At 37.2% G+C, this 14,212-nt stretch overlaps 2 protein-coding genes across 7 annotated transcripts in view; one reads left to right on the top strand and one right to left on the bottom strand.

Moving 5' to 3' along the window:
• The window catches only part of LOC129794187 (poly(A) RNA polymerase gld-2 homolog B-like), a 255,708-nt gene that overhangs the window by 35,875 nt on the left and 205,621 nt on the right, over positions 1 to 14,212 (top strand). The window lies entirely within an intron of this gene.
• Positions 406 to 14,212, bottom strand: part of LOC129794090 (diacylglycerol kinase eta) — a 66,219-nt gene continuing 52,412 nt past the window's right edge. For 2 of the 6 annotated variants that reach the window (XM_055834704.1, XM_055834746.1), the window contains 9 exons: positions 8,339 to 8,775; positions 7,043 to 7,448; positions 6,237 to 6,769; positions 5,919 to 6,130; positions 5,574 to 5,802; positions 5,037 to 5,496; positions 4,574 to 4,969; positions 3,800 to 4,502; positions 406 to 3,704 (listed from right to left, as the gene is read on the bottom strand). In XM_055834704.1, coding sequence (XP_055690679.1) covers positions 2,206 to 3,704; positions 3,800 to 4,502; positions 4,574 to 4,969; positions 5,037 to 5,496; positions 5,574 to 5,802; positions 5,919 to 6,130; positions 6,237 to 6,769; positions 7,043 to 7,448; positions 8,339 to 8,775 — 4,875 coding nt within the window. In that variant the 3' untranslated portion in view covers positions 406 to 2,205. The remainder of the gene's footprint in view (positions 3,705 to 3,799; positions 4,503 to 4,573; positions 4,970 to 5,036; positions 5,497 to 5,573; positions 5,803 to 5,918; positions 6,131 to 6,236; positions 6,770 to 7,042; positions 7,449 to 8,338; positions 8,776 to 14,212) is intronic. The other 4 variants (XM_055834738.1, XM_055834711.1, XM_055834720.1 and 1 more) reach the window with 4 other exon arrangements.

The raw sequence follows: 14,212 nt of genomic DNA, 5'->3' as shown, positions 1-14,212 counted from the left end.
TTTTCATTATACAGTAGAGATTCAATTCCTCAGTGATGGATTATTTTTGCTCAGGTTTTATTTGAATATTTTATTTATACATTTTGCGTTTCTATAGTTAGTTATTGTTCAAGAATAAAATAGATAGAACATGTTGGTTAAAAATTTAAATAATTCTTCATTCTGCTATTGACTTTGACGTAAATTGAAACCTCTCTGTATTCCTCCAAAGATAAATGAGGTGTGCAGAGACCAAAGGAAAATTCTACAGCCCCGAAAAAATCATAGGAAGTTAATTTTATGTACGCACAAGCTAAGACGGAGTAGCAAGGGGAGGTATTGCTCGGAAAAATGATGTACACCATACATTTAAAAAAAAAACGAAATGTTTGAAATTTAAAAAAAAACAAAGTATTTTATATCGTATTTTGATAATGAAAGGAAAAATTGAATTTATTTAAAAAGATTTAAAATTATTTAATAAAAGAAATCTTTGATTTTTTGTCGAATTTCCATGGAAAATATTTTAGCTGGAGGTGACTTTTTAAACTCTCTGGCTATCCTATATTGATTTTCATTAAATTATGTGAAAAAAAACTTTACAAAAAAATGTTGGTTATTTTGAAATAATTTAAAAAATCCCTCTCTTATGTAAATTTTTGATTACCGAGAGTTTCAATGATAAATTCCGGGAGTCGAATTGTGGAAAGTTGATATTTTTGGATCATTTCAACTCTCGGAAAAAAAACTAATGGTTACACGGAATCCTATTTAGAATATTCATAAGAGGAACAAATTCTTTTCTTCTGGGAATTCAATGTTGTAAGATGCACTGACCTAAAAAATATTTTAAAATATCCAAAGTATCCTTGACCATATTTGACTATCCAGGAAAACATTTAAAAGAACTCAACAGTTCTAATAGGTACACCATTTCATTGGGAAGCAACCCGACCTCCCCTTGGTGAGATATTAAAGCGAACTCGTAGAGAATGTGGCCAATTCACTTCGAGAACATTTTAAATTGATTTCACTTTGAAAAAAAAAAAACAAGAAGAATTTCTCTCTCGCACCAAAGTTCTTCCGATGGGGCAATCGTAAAGAACTTTTCGTGATATGTTAAATCAATATTAGCAAAAAAAAAAAAAATTCGTTGGAAATGTACGTCTTGCATGCTAACTGCTGGAGCATACATACATATTTCTCAATTCACCTCTTGCAATTTTTTTTTTTCATTTCTTCAATTTGATTATCGCAGTATTAGGAATTCCTTAAAATGTTAATTCTTGTTGATTTTTCTTTTGCTTAACTAAACACTACAGTTGCTAGATTTTTTTCTTTTTAAATAATTTATTCTCTACTTAATAATATCTCTGGTTTCTTTTTTTAATCTCTCTTTAATCTTACTAATGAACAAATTGTGTGTGTTCTTTCTCAGCAAACAATATAATTTTTCGTGAAAAGTCCAACGGAGAGAGATAGATGAGAAGGACACGCGATGAAAAATTATATTGTTCTTCAATTTTAGGAGGGGCTCATTGTTCATCTGTGTGTGTTGTAGGTATTACACCTCTTTTCCGAAACGAAAATATATACCTTCTTAAAATTCCTATTAATTAAAATATACACAACTCTATTTTATAATACAAGATTAGTTAATTTACAATTTTTCATTTTATTTCATTTTTCATTTGAGATTTATCTCTCTCGTTATTTTAGTTTATTTTTTAATTTATAATTCATTTTGGTAATTTTTAATTAATTAATTTTTTTTGAAAGAGAAGGAAAATGTGATCTAAGGGTTTTTTAATTGCTTGGTAATTTAGAATATATTCTCAATAATGTGGGATAAAAACTACATCAAATTGCAAATTGTGTATTTTTTCTTGGTAAATTCTAGATTAAATTTTATCTAAATATATACGTCATATTTGGGAATCGTCAATTTTTTTTTCTATCAATTGAGGTTCTTTTTATCTAAATTGGTATTTTTGTTTTCTCTCTTTTTTTCTCTATGTTAATATATTGATATAGAAAATATAATCTCTACGCGTGGAAATTTTCTAGATATATTATTATTACGATTTGGTTGTTTTTTTGTTAATGAAATGGAAATGTTTTGAGACACTCTTCATTGGTGGGAGATGTAGCTATATATAGTATAGAGAAGATTTCTAATTAAGGAGATGAGAGCAATCACTTGGGTGCTTTTGAGGGTAAATACTTTTAAGCCCTATTGAGTTCCTTTACAGCCTGAAGGATTCTCTTAACGTGCCCTAGTTTTGTTATATTGAGTTCCTTGAGGTCACGCCGTCCTAGCGTTAGAAGTTCCTTCCCGCGAATGTCGTGACGCGTGAAAACATCCACATATTCCGATAGTTGCATTGCTTCAAGCCATGTAGCCACTTCCGTAACACCCCATGTGGATACGATGTCCCGCGTATGGGCGAGATCTCGGGCACCGGGAGTACTTTCCCGACTACGGAAACGTAGCCAGAAGGGTTTGGATTTCTTGCGTCCATGATCGGTATCGTAGTGTGGAGCTAGGACATTTAGGTAGGCCTTCGGTTGATTCTTATCATCCTTGTGAATGGTACACTTGCGTAGTTCCATTTCCATATTGGCCAGTGACACACTGAGCTTCGTCTCCAGGTCTTCCCGCAGTATAAGGCTCGACCCGCGAGCACGGAGAAGATCACACGTTTCTTCGTAGAGTTGCCTCGAACACGTAACAACCTCAGCTAGTTGTGACCTCAAATTGGGTCCATCGATGATCTTTCCATTGGGATGAATAGCTTCTAGGGCCTCTGATGTGCGACAGGCTACAGCGTAGAGTTCATGCTGTAGCGATGGATGGCTAATGATGAGGAATTTAACCCATTTCACCAAAGATGACGAGACTTCGATAAAGTTAAGTAGCAAGTAGGATTCGCGCTCCGAGAGGAATTGATCTGAACCAACACCAATATCAGATGTTGTTGATGTTTGCTCCCTCGCAATGCTAATGCTATGCTGCCTCTGCTTCTCTTGCCAACTCTTGAGGGAGATCTCGAGGTTCCGGTTGCGACAGAGCATCTGTACGCGATTCTTGTGGATGATTCTAATCATTCCAGGTGGCTGAAGCCATGCCTCACCATCCACCTGAATAGGCATATCTTCATCTCCAAGAATTGTAATCTGCACACTCTGACACTGAGCTATACGATGATGCTGAAGATTAATCAAGCGTGACGCCGCCATTTGAACTGATCCAAACACCGCCACAACTTCGAGGATGCGATCATCGAAACTCGGTGCTAGGAAGCAATCATTCTCCTTCTTGCTACCCCAGAAATTCGTTCCACCCATGAAACTTGGTATATTGAGCACCACAATACCCTGAAGCGATGGAAGTGGGATCCTCTGGCCATCGCATTCAAGCTGAACGCGTTGCTCGAGATTCTTGTACGTTTTCTGGAGCCACTGCTTTGATCCCAATACCCCGTACCACATGTAGTTCTTAGCACGCGATCGACATTTCTCAGGATGCTCTTCGCGTTTATTGTGGAAATCCAGGGAGATCTTAGCATCAATGCCAATGCCAAAGTAATTGTTCATGACGCATTTCTCGTAAAAACCTTCAAGGAGGGTTTCATCGGGATCCATGAGGGGGGACACCGCGGCACAGAGTGTATCAGCATTTGCCAAGAGGCACTTTGAGATAAATCCTGTGCCACTGGTAACATCTATGGGAAGCAGGGTGGGATAGGGCACAACATAGAAAGAAAGTAACGATTAGTACAAACCTCTCGGGGGTAAATTGTGATTAATTTGTATTTACTTGGCCACGATGGTAATCGTACGAGTGGATTAATGATGGGTAGTCGCTTCATCTTCTGATCCTCCTTCTCCTGTTTACTCTTCTCATCTTTGTCTTCCTTCCCATCAACACCCGTTGCCGTACTCCCAAGAAGATTAGCACGCGATAGACCAATGGGGAGGGTTTCTGTGGTCTTGTACAAACTCCCACAACTGATGCGTCGCGATGCCGCCGGGGAGCAACTGAGGAAGCGCATGTGCTCCTGATCCAATCCAAGGAGATTGGGATTGTAGCCCGAATGACGTCGATCGCGTTCTCTTTCGTAATCGCGTACAGTGAGACTGGGTGAGTGACTGGAATGACGACGAATCTCACCGGAGCGCTGCACTCGGAGCTCATTAGTAATTGCCGGGGAAGGGGGCTCCACGACTACACTTACCTTGGGAAAGTAGGGTGATGGTCTCTGGAATTGTTCAAAGCAGAACAATGGGTCGTCAGAGAGCAGTTGGTTGATGTAAAACTCATTGTACAGTACTTGATCGGCAGACTCCTTCTTGCACGACTCGTCGAAGCTAATGTGGCGCCTTGCATCGGGTTTCCTGAAATTCTCCGTGTCTGATAGATCCGAATGTGATCCCTGTATTTGGATTTTGATTGTGTCTAAACTTTCACCACCATCCTGTGGGTCTGTCTTGCTTTTTGAGGCACTTGCTGTTTTCGGTCTCTACGAGAGGTTCAGAAAAAGATTAATATCAAGAAAAAAGGATCTAACCGACCTATATGTTTCAATTTTACCTTGAAACTCTTTCTTGCGATATCGTTGCCTTCGACAAATTGTGCTAGGCTACAGTATCGTATGGGCTTATCCTCCTTCCGATGATCCATGCTGAAAACCATATTTTCATATCCAAATGGTTGATTTTCTGGTTTATTCTCCTTCTCCTGAGACATGGCGTCTTGGTGGATTTTCCCATTTGACGAAAGCTTCTTCTTAAGTGATCTCTTTCGTGGCTTCTCAGGAGCACACAGTGTAGTTGTGTCCTCTGTAATTGTGTTATCTTGCAATGCACCCAATATATCTTGGCCCAATACTGAACTTATATCATCCATGATACTCTCCCCATGGAGAGCATCCGTTGTATCACTCGTTTCCGGCGAATCGATGTGGCATATTCGATCAGATTCCAAATCCTATCCCACCCAGAAATAATCCACATTACTACTCCTGCTCAAATTAATGAAGAAATGAAGTGTTTACCTGAATTTGTTCAGCAACAAATCCCTGCGGATCAGCATCTAGATTCTTATCCAGTATCTCGGATGTTACGCTGCATTCTTCGTTGCTAATGGCCGAAAGGACATCACTTGCCTCTCCGGGTATATCGTCGGAGGAGGACTTATCAGGTGCGTCTGTATCGATGATGGTCATATTTTCACTCATATAGACATTGTTGATTGACTTATCAGGGATAACAATACTGGGCACAATTAGTGGCTCCACGGGTTGTGAAACAGAAGCTGCACCATCCAGTGATGGTCTATGCTCCCAGGATAAATGATCAGTGATCGTTTCAACGGTGAGGAATTCACTTTTAATCTCAATTGTGGGTGGTTTTAGGGTTTGTGGTGAGGTAGATGAGGAACGTCGTCCATCATCTGCTTTACAGAAGGGAAACAATTTTTCTGTGTGGCTACTCGCTTCCTCTAGTTCTTGAATACTGAGAGACAATAATTAAGGGGAAAAATAAATTAGTCAAACAATCTCTTATCTTCTGGGAAAAGGTATTTGTATTACCTTTCTGGAATTCCGGAACTACGACGACTACCATTGTCAGCAAACTGTTTGGGTACTGGGAGGCTAACAGTGTTGAAGAAGTATTCATCTGTGGAGTCACGTCGTAAATCTGGCAGTGGAGATATGCAAGAGAGGTGGGTCATCGAGACCGTGGGTGAGATAATATTGATGGGTGGTATTTGGAATGAAGGGGATGGGCAGGGGGACGACTCAAATGAGGGCGTATGGACTGAAAGAACATGCAAACATATAAAACATAGTTTTTTTTTAACTCATTACACATATATGCAGGATAACATTTAACAATCCATTCCAGTTGAAGGATATTTTCAGTTATATGCTCACTTTTTAGACTGTCTGCCTGTGTGGAAAGTCGCCGGAAGTAGCGTGGCTTTATTCTCTCGGAATGCTTTACAATATTGCTGACGGCTCTTTTCAAACTATTGGCACGTGACAGGAGTGCTTCCTTCTCCCCAAGCCTCTGGCGACTTCTGCGCTCTTGCGTATTAATCTTATCCTTTTCCATCTTTTCAAATGCCACCTTTTCACTCCTAGCCCTGTGTGTGCAGAGATAGTATTTATACAAGCGGAGGGATTATAAACTTCCTCTTAATAGCCTGAGGGGGATATTATTTTCTACCCAAAATTCAAAATTAAACTCACGTGCTCGGACGCCTATCAATGAGACTCCTCTGTGCGATGTCATTGAGTGTTCTCACGAGATCATCATCTCCATGAATGCCACTTTCTTCCTCTTGGAGAGTGTCAAGTAGCATAATGAGTTTATGTCGAAGAATATCACACTTAATGCTCAATTGTTCATCACTGCGAATACAGTCTCCGATCCTGGCCAGCAGGGTATTGACTGTCTCACAGAGATCTTTCGTAGCGGCTATAATAACTTCCAGATCCTCCGTCTCGAGGAGTGCCTGGAGGTGCCATGTTGTTGTCTCCTCCACATTGCTGAGGTATGGATCGGGGTGATTCGAAATGGACATTTTGGGCGTACGAATACCCCCAATAGCCCTCTCGAATACCATCACACTCCAACGATCCAGCATCTTTGTACTTGCCTTCTCATATCGCTCAACAAGCTGCGGCAGATGAGTGTCATCGTCACAGGATGAACCCCAGCCCAGAACTCTTGCCAAATCATTCCCCGTTCCCAGCGGAAGAACCGCAATTTGGCATTGTTTCTAGAACATATAGTACAATTTAACGTTCTGCTTAACATAATATTCAATTTTAAACTATAAATTAATTTGAATTCAGCCTTTCAGGGAAATATTGTATCAAGTTGGTTTTCCTCATAAACTTTTATTAAGCGGAAATTCACGGATAAAGTTAATTAATGAAAATGTGGATGAGAGGAAATTGAAGCCTTATCAAATTGAGAATATCTCTAAGTAATGTATAAAGTGCACTTGAAGGATATTTGATATAAATATAGCTTAATGTGATAAACTTACATTCATGTCGAGTCGATCAATTTCACTGAGCACCCATCCCACGGATCCGTCACCGGAACACACGAGAATCCGAAAGGGGTCAAAGTGACGGAAGAGTCGCAAACCCAATCCGGGTCCCGTGGAGATGAGATCGAACACTTGGGCGGGATTGAGGAGCTGCTTGAAGCGCCGCAGGAACTTCACGCCCTGATTGTCACCGGATTTGGAGTTGACGAAGACGAGGAGGGGTGAAAAGCTTCCGTGGGGCTTTATCACATCCCATGCCTCATCCACACCGACTGAATGAAGCGCAGGAGGTGGTACGACAGACACCCTGGCTGGACCCAGAGGACACGTCACCTGCATGTGGGGGCGACATGCTGTGTGTACCGTAGCTCGACACCAAAGGCATCTCCAGTCCTGCAATCTGTATATTGAAATTTTTTACTTTATATTCATTTTTTTTTAATCTCTAGTCAGGAAAATGCTTGGAAAAATATTCATTTATTTGTAGAGGAGAATTAAAAGAGGGATGAATAGGATGTATTAAATTCGCTCGGAGGGAGATGAATGAATGAAAGCCCCAACATATAAAGGAAAATATTAATTTCAAGAAAATTCCTATCTCAACAAATATTTCACCAAACAAATTTCCACAATTTCCCACCAATAAGTCTATATCTTCTGAGCTCATTTAACAAAAGAAAATATATGTATGTGAAGGAATCTTCTCGCCATGTGAATTGCAGGGAAAGAGAGCAAAGATGAAAAGGCAATTTCATAAATATACTAACCACAATGCCACAAAAGTCACTCAATAAAGTCTGTGAGAGAAAATTCTTTTGGGTATTGTAGAGAAGGAATTTTCTTTTAGAACCCCTGGGATGATTTCTTTTAGTATATCGTTTTTTCTCTGCACCAAGATTAGACTTTATGGAGTATAGGATCCTCTTCTATTCTCTGATGTGATGTGAATAAAATATTTTGACCTTTGCATGAGAAATATGAATGCATCTCACCCATTGAAAATACATAAATTGATGTTCTTGTCAAGGGATGAATTGAATGTCTCCTCGTCGAGATATATTGAAGAGCTTTCAATGTTTTTTCCCTCGCGCGTATAAAACTGCACAAATGATGTCTTTTCCCATCCGCCACGTAGGATAAATTTTTCCTGTCGCAATCGATATGTTACCGCGTGAAAAGTTTAATTTTACCACTTTCCTTGCTTTGAATACAAATTCCCCGTGTATGTGGGTGATGTGTGTGAGGGATGAGGTTGTCTCATAAATCAGTGGGAAGAAGATTGAAACTCACCTGAGCACCGAGCCACACGTTTTCTTGCACACAGCACATGTTGCCGCCACTGGAAGATTACCCTCCATCCACTGATGCGGCATGAGGATGTTACCATCTTGATCTTCAATGATGTCTTTCCCAACACTTCCGAGTGTGGTCCATTTGCAGTTTGCAATGGCTTTCGCGGCGCATCTCTTGTGTACCTTCCATTTGCACACTTCGCACGACAACCCATGCGACGTGACCCCAGACAGGGCTTCGCGACATACATTGCAGTACGTGGGTCGTGCATGGGATGTGGCGTACCAGTGATGATGGTTCGACAGGAAGTCCGGATCAGATGGGCCTGACTCGAAGAAGTCCTGCGTGGAGGCTGCTTTCAAGGCAGCCAACCAATCTTCCATTTCTCGTCGTGATTCAGCACACAAGACCAAACTCCGTGTCGGTGTTATGACCTAGAAAAAAATACGAGATTATCCCGCTGATTAACTTCTCCACAAGCTCCATCAATTTCCGCTGAATTAATCATTATTGGCTGATGAAAAAAAAATCGAAATCCATTTGAATTGCAATATTTGTAAATTACCGCATATTGATGAAATTATATTTGATATATAGGTATACCTATATGTTATATTTATTTCATTATGTTCATTAAGGGGGGTCTCTTGGGAAAATTGTTAGAATTTATATCATTTTTAATGTTGTAATTTTCGGGGTTTTTCTTAAACCTGGTTTTCCAATGTTGGCCACATTTAAAGACTTATTATTGAAGTGTAAGAAAATCACTTTTCGCCATCTTAGGTGCGACGCCATCTTGTGATTTTCCGACTTCTCCACAAAACTGCCCTAAAACACAAAGGTAGGTTTTTCTCAGGATCTACTGGATGGATTTTGATGGGGTAAAAAGCAAATGGAAGAGGAAATACCAATGCAGATTTTGATGTAGCGGAATTTTGAATTTTCTTTCTGGGGCTGAGAAAAGTGGAAAAATGTGACTTTTGTTCACAAGTTTTTGACATTTTTCCACTTTTCTCAGCCCCAGGATGGAAATTCAAAATTCTGGTAATCTGCATTGGTCATTGCATCCTCTTTCATTTGCTTTTTACCCCATCAAAATCCATCCAGTAGATCCTGAGAAAAACCTACCTTTGTGTTTTGAGGAAAATCTCAAGATGGTGTCGAATTTAAGATGGCGAAAAGTGATTTTCTTACTCTTCAATAATAAGTCTTTAAATGTGGCCAACATTGGAAAACCAGGTTTAAGAAAAACCCCAAGAAAAATAAAAATATTTTATTTCACCAGCTCTCAAAAGAGACCCCCTTAAATATTCCAACAGAAATGAAGAGTTGGCGTCATTTTAAATCAACAAATACTCAAATATATATTCAACAGCGCCATAGTGGTTTGGGTCATAATGCTAATGATATTTATTAATCCGGAAAGCGTGTACACATGTATATTACTGTATTGCACTCTGAAATATGTATGTTTTATGCCTCAATTAATAATAATATGCTAATTATGTTCTGATAAAATATTTTTTTAATACATTACACATAGAAGTATTTTGAATATGTCATTAAAATATTTCCAATTAAATTTTATTCATTTGGTAAAATCGAATTATATACTAGATGATTGAATTTTAAATTATCATTTTCCTATTCTTTAGTTATCTTACACATATTCACATGTTTCGGTTGGTTGTTATGATTATTAGTACCAATATGTAAGAGTAGAAGTGGGTAACATTTTCCGCATTTTCTACATTCAAGAATTTTGTAAATGATACTTTTGTAGGAAAATCCGCTTTTCTGAATTTAAATTTTGAAATTAATAAAATAAATCAATTTCAATGCATAATAAATTCAAATGAAATCAAAAGAATATGACGAGCATTAAGTTTGATAAAATATGTCGCCAAAAAAATGTTTTTCATGATGTTTTCCTCGGGGAAAAGTTTATTTGAATAATGTTATTGCATTATTCTGTAGGATACGTACCTATCTAAATATATTATTATATTCTCAGCAAATAAATTCTCTTTTTTTGTAGTATGCTTTCGAATTATATTGAAAATACAATACCTCTCAGTTTACATGTGGTAGGTATATATGCTTGAATAATTAATTCTCTGAAATTCCATGAGATTGTCATGAAAAATTCACCAGAAACGTATATACATAACACTTCAGAGAGGCACTCTCTCTCTCTATATTGCAGATGAATGTAGAAATCTCTTTTTTTTTGCCTCGCAACTTTTCCACCACCAGGAACTTTCACAGTGCACTTGAATTGGTTCATTCTTTATGTAAGACCGCCGGCCCAGGCGAGAGAAATTTTAACCTTGAACTAAATTCAACCATCCGCAATTTCGTGAACTTTAGCCTTTTCATTTGATGAGATATATTTTCTGACGCTAAAACTAACCCGGAAAAGCATCTTTTTCAGCAATCAACGTTGGGTGCTATAAAAAAGTTTTTCAATCAAACTAATTCAAAAATATTGCAAAAGTTTATTTTTGAGTAACAAAGAAAAAATGGATTTTATTTTTAGGCGGATGTGAATTTTTTTCTAAAACAACAAGGATGATGCTTGTTATCTTGTCTCGACCATTCGTACCTGAATGTGAGAGGTGTTTATTGATCCATAATATTTACCGAAATATTGCACAACAGTTTCAGGATTTATTGTCAGTGTAAAATGTACTAAAAATAATTGAATATGACGAGAAAATCTAGATATTATCCTTGTTCTTCTCCTGTACAAATGAGATTTGTATATATCCCAACATTTGCACTACAATATTCCATATTTTATACAACATTTAATGGAACATCAAAAGCTCCAAATTCTTTTGATAGATTTTTTTCTAACAAAATACAAATCTTCGTCAGAGTGAGTAGGATTAAATTTGATAATCTTGACTTTCCAAGTGCTTCCCTTTTCACCTTTTACATACAATCAGAAGGTGTGACGCAAAGTGTTCAAACTCAACACACACATTACACACTGTAGGTTTCTGCATGAATATTTTGTGTGGTACTTGAGGAGAAAGGCTCTTATTTACAGCGTACACGCTCCTAAATCATCCATCCCAGCCTAACGAGAAGAAATATTCATGCCATTTTCCTTCTGCAATAATTTTCAGCACTAAGGACTCTCGCAGAAAAATCCTTCTTGGCGTTTTTTTTTGCTCTTCTCTCGTATACGCAATTTCCATCTTATGCTGAAAAATTGTGTAATACCAAAAGGAATTCTTCTTTACACACGCAAATGCTCAAACAATTTTCCCTTTTTCATGAAAAGCACACAATTTTCAGGTAAAAAAAATTTTCCACGCAAAAGTGCGTCGCGTCTAAATGAAATATTTTCCCATGTCTTTTGGGGATTTTCCAATGGTGTGCGACATGGAAGGAGGATGAGATTTTATCTCATGGAATATTTTATAATTTGTACACAAACTTCTCATAAGATGGATTAGAGTTTTCCACTGAGAGACATTCAGCTGATTTTACATGCCACAAATCCTGGGAATGTTTGATGGTACATTTGGTGGGGGCGGAAAAGCAAGAAAGGTGGGTCTTGTCGCAGGTGCTATACTCATTTCCATTAACTACCGTCCCTACACAGAGGGTGCAAAAAAATGCGACAAGTTTTCTGATGTCTAAAGACCTTCCCATCGGGGGTTGCGCTACTCCATCCTTTTCGACTTAATAAAAACTCCCCTGTTGCCCTTAAGATTCACACCACCCTCACAGCCTTCACACTGCGCTCACCACATGAAATAGCTAAGAAGAAAATCTCACAGAAAAAGATATGAGCAGCACACCTGAGTCAATCTTGTAAAGATTTTTTTCTTCTTATATAATACACAACACTCCACGTAACTTGCTGGTGGAGCGAATGATGAAAATCTGGAAAACTGAAAGACTTTCAGAGAACTTCTACTTATATTGTATTTTGTAGAACTTTTCACTTTAGTCGGATGATTGCAAAACAAAACAATAAAGTGTTATCACAAGGCACAAAGCATAGACCGCACTCTATGGCAGGGAGACCGGGAATAAAATGGTGCAAGAAGAAAATGTGTATGAGAAAATATCACGTACCAACAGAGAAAATATGCTCTCTAAGCTTTTAAGACATAACAAAGTGGAAAGAAAAAAAAATACGGTGAAGGGATAAAATATTGCATAAATAAATTTTTCAATACTTATGCAAATTCTCTGCATACCAAGTAGAATGTGCATCTTTTTCAATTTGGACTCGATGACATTATATAAAAATGCCACATCAAGAATAAAATGTGAAATTGAGGAGACTTTAGCAGACAACACAATTGAATCTAATGTTTAAAATTAAAATGAGATTTTCTATTAATTGCATTTTGAATTGAAAATCTCCCTGTGAAGGGTTTGAAGGAATTTTTCACGTATAAAATGTTCAGCAATTTCCCATTTGATGATGCATAATGAAAAGTGAACATAAAGCACTCTCATTTGTAAATTAAATTAATAATTACATTTAGCATGTGGGGTATGTGTGGAAAGCATGAGAGATAAAACCACGCTGAGGTTGCAATTTCCTTCCTCTGACCATCCACCACTATGGGGGTGTTTTGATGTAAAATGTAGGTCATATGCGAAATTTCTACCACATAACATAACATACATAGTAGATAATTAAATGGTAAACATTTCCTCATTCATATCTAATGACCTTGTCCTTGTTCACTTACCCTTTCAAATACATAGCGGTGTATATTTTAAAATACACACCACACTAGAGACCGAAGTTAGTCGAGTTGAAGTCGCGACTAGTGACTAGTCGATGGATTTTCTTGAGTCGTCGTCGTTGATCAATTTTGTCGACTAGTCGTAAGTCGTCATAGTCGATCTCAAGTCGACTCAAAGTCGACTAGTGCTCAAAAAATAATAATAATTTGATCATTTTTAGTTTTTTAATTTATGAAAAACCTCAAAATTTCTTATGATTTAAAAATACAATTTACCTCTAAAAAAACTTTTTTATAATAAGTTAATTTTAAGCGCAAAGTGCACTTTGAAGAGAAAATATTTTTATTTCTTTTCAACTTATTTTATAAAAAGTTAATGCCAAACGCGTAACAGTTGACGAAGAAACAATCTTTCTTAAAATCCTTTTCTAACAAAGAAACGTTACAACTTCTGTAAAATATTTGAACTGGAGTTTCACTCTAAATGTGTTAAAATAATATTTAATTGAGCGCTAGTTATTCAAGGTAGTTAGAAATACAGCAATCAAAATTCAATATTATTTTAATTATTTTTAGTACAACTCCGATTCTTTATAATTAACACAAGTTCATCTTTTTAAAGTAAATGTTTCGCAATACAATTAAACTGATTTCTGCAATCTTAAGAAATTCAAGGTGAAATTCACTAAAAGTAAATCTGTCATAAAAAACTCAATTCAAACTCAAAAATCTTTTTTTGTACCTAAAAACCTTGCGACTGACTTAAAAAAAAACCTAAATCTTACGTAAAAATGCTGACCTTAAAAATTCAATCCTATGTAGCTTATGAAACTAATAATTTTGATTAAAAACTAAAATAATACTGACTTTAAAAACTTAAACCTGACTCTGTGTATAGCGAAAACGTCCCATTGGTCCTTGGTTCTTAAGGGGTTAAATAACTCTGGGTAAAATGCACTACTCAGTCGGGCTTAAAAATTTAAATCGGTTTTAAGGTTTTAAGTCAGGTCTTATTATAACCAGGATTTTGTCTGCCGACAAAATCCAGAATATCTTATTATAACCAGGATTTTGTCTGCCGACAAAATCCAGAATATCTTATTATAACCAGGATTTTGTCTGCCGACAAAATCCAGAATATCTTATTATA

The sequence above is a fragment of the Lutzomyia longipalpis genome, chromosome 1 (genome assembly GCF_024334085.1).
Source record: "Lutzomyia longipalpis isolate SR_M1_2022 chromosome 1, ASM2433408v1".
Taxonomy (NCBI): Eukaryota; Metazoa; Arthropoda; class Insecta; order Diptera; family Psychodidae; genus Lutzomyia; species Lutzomyia longipalpis.
Note: the sequence above shows the minus strand (reverse complement) of the source record. Positions and strands in the feature narration are given on the sequence as shown.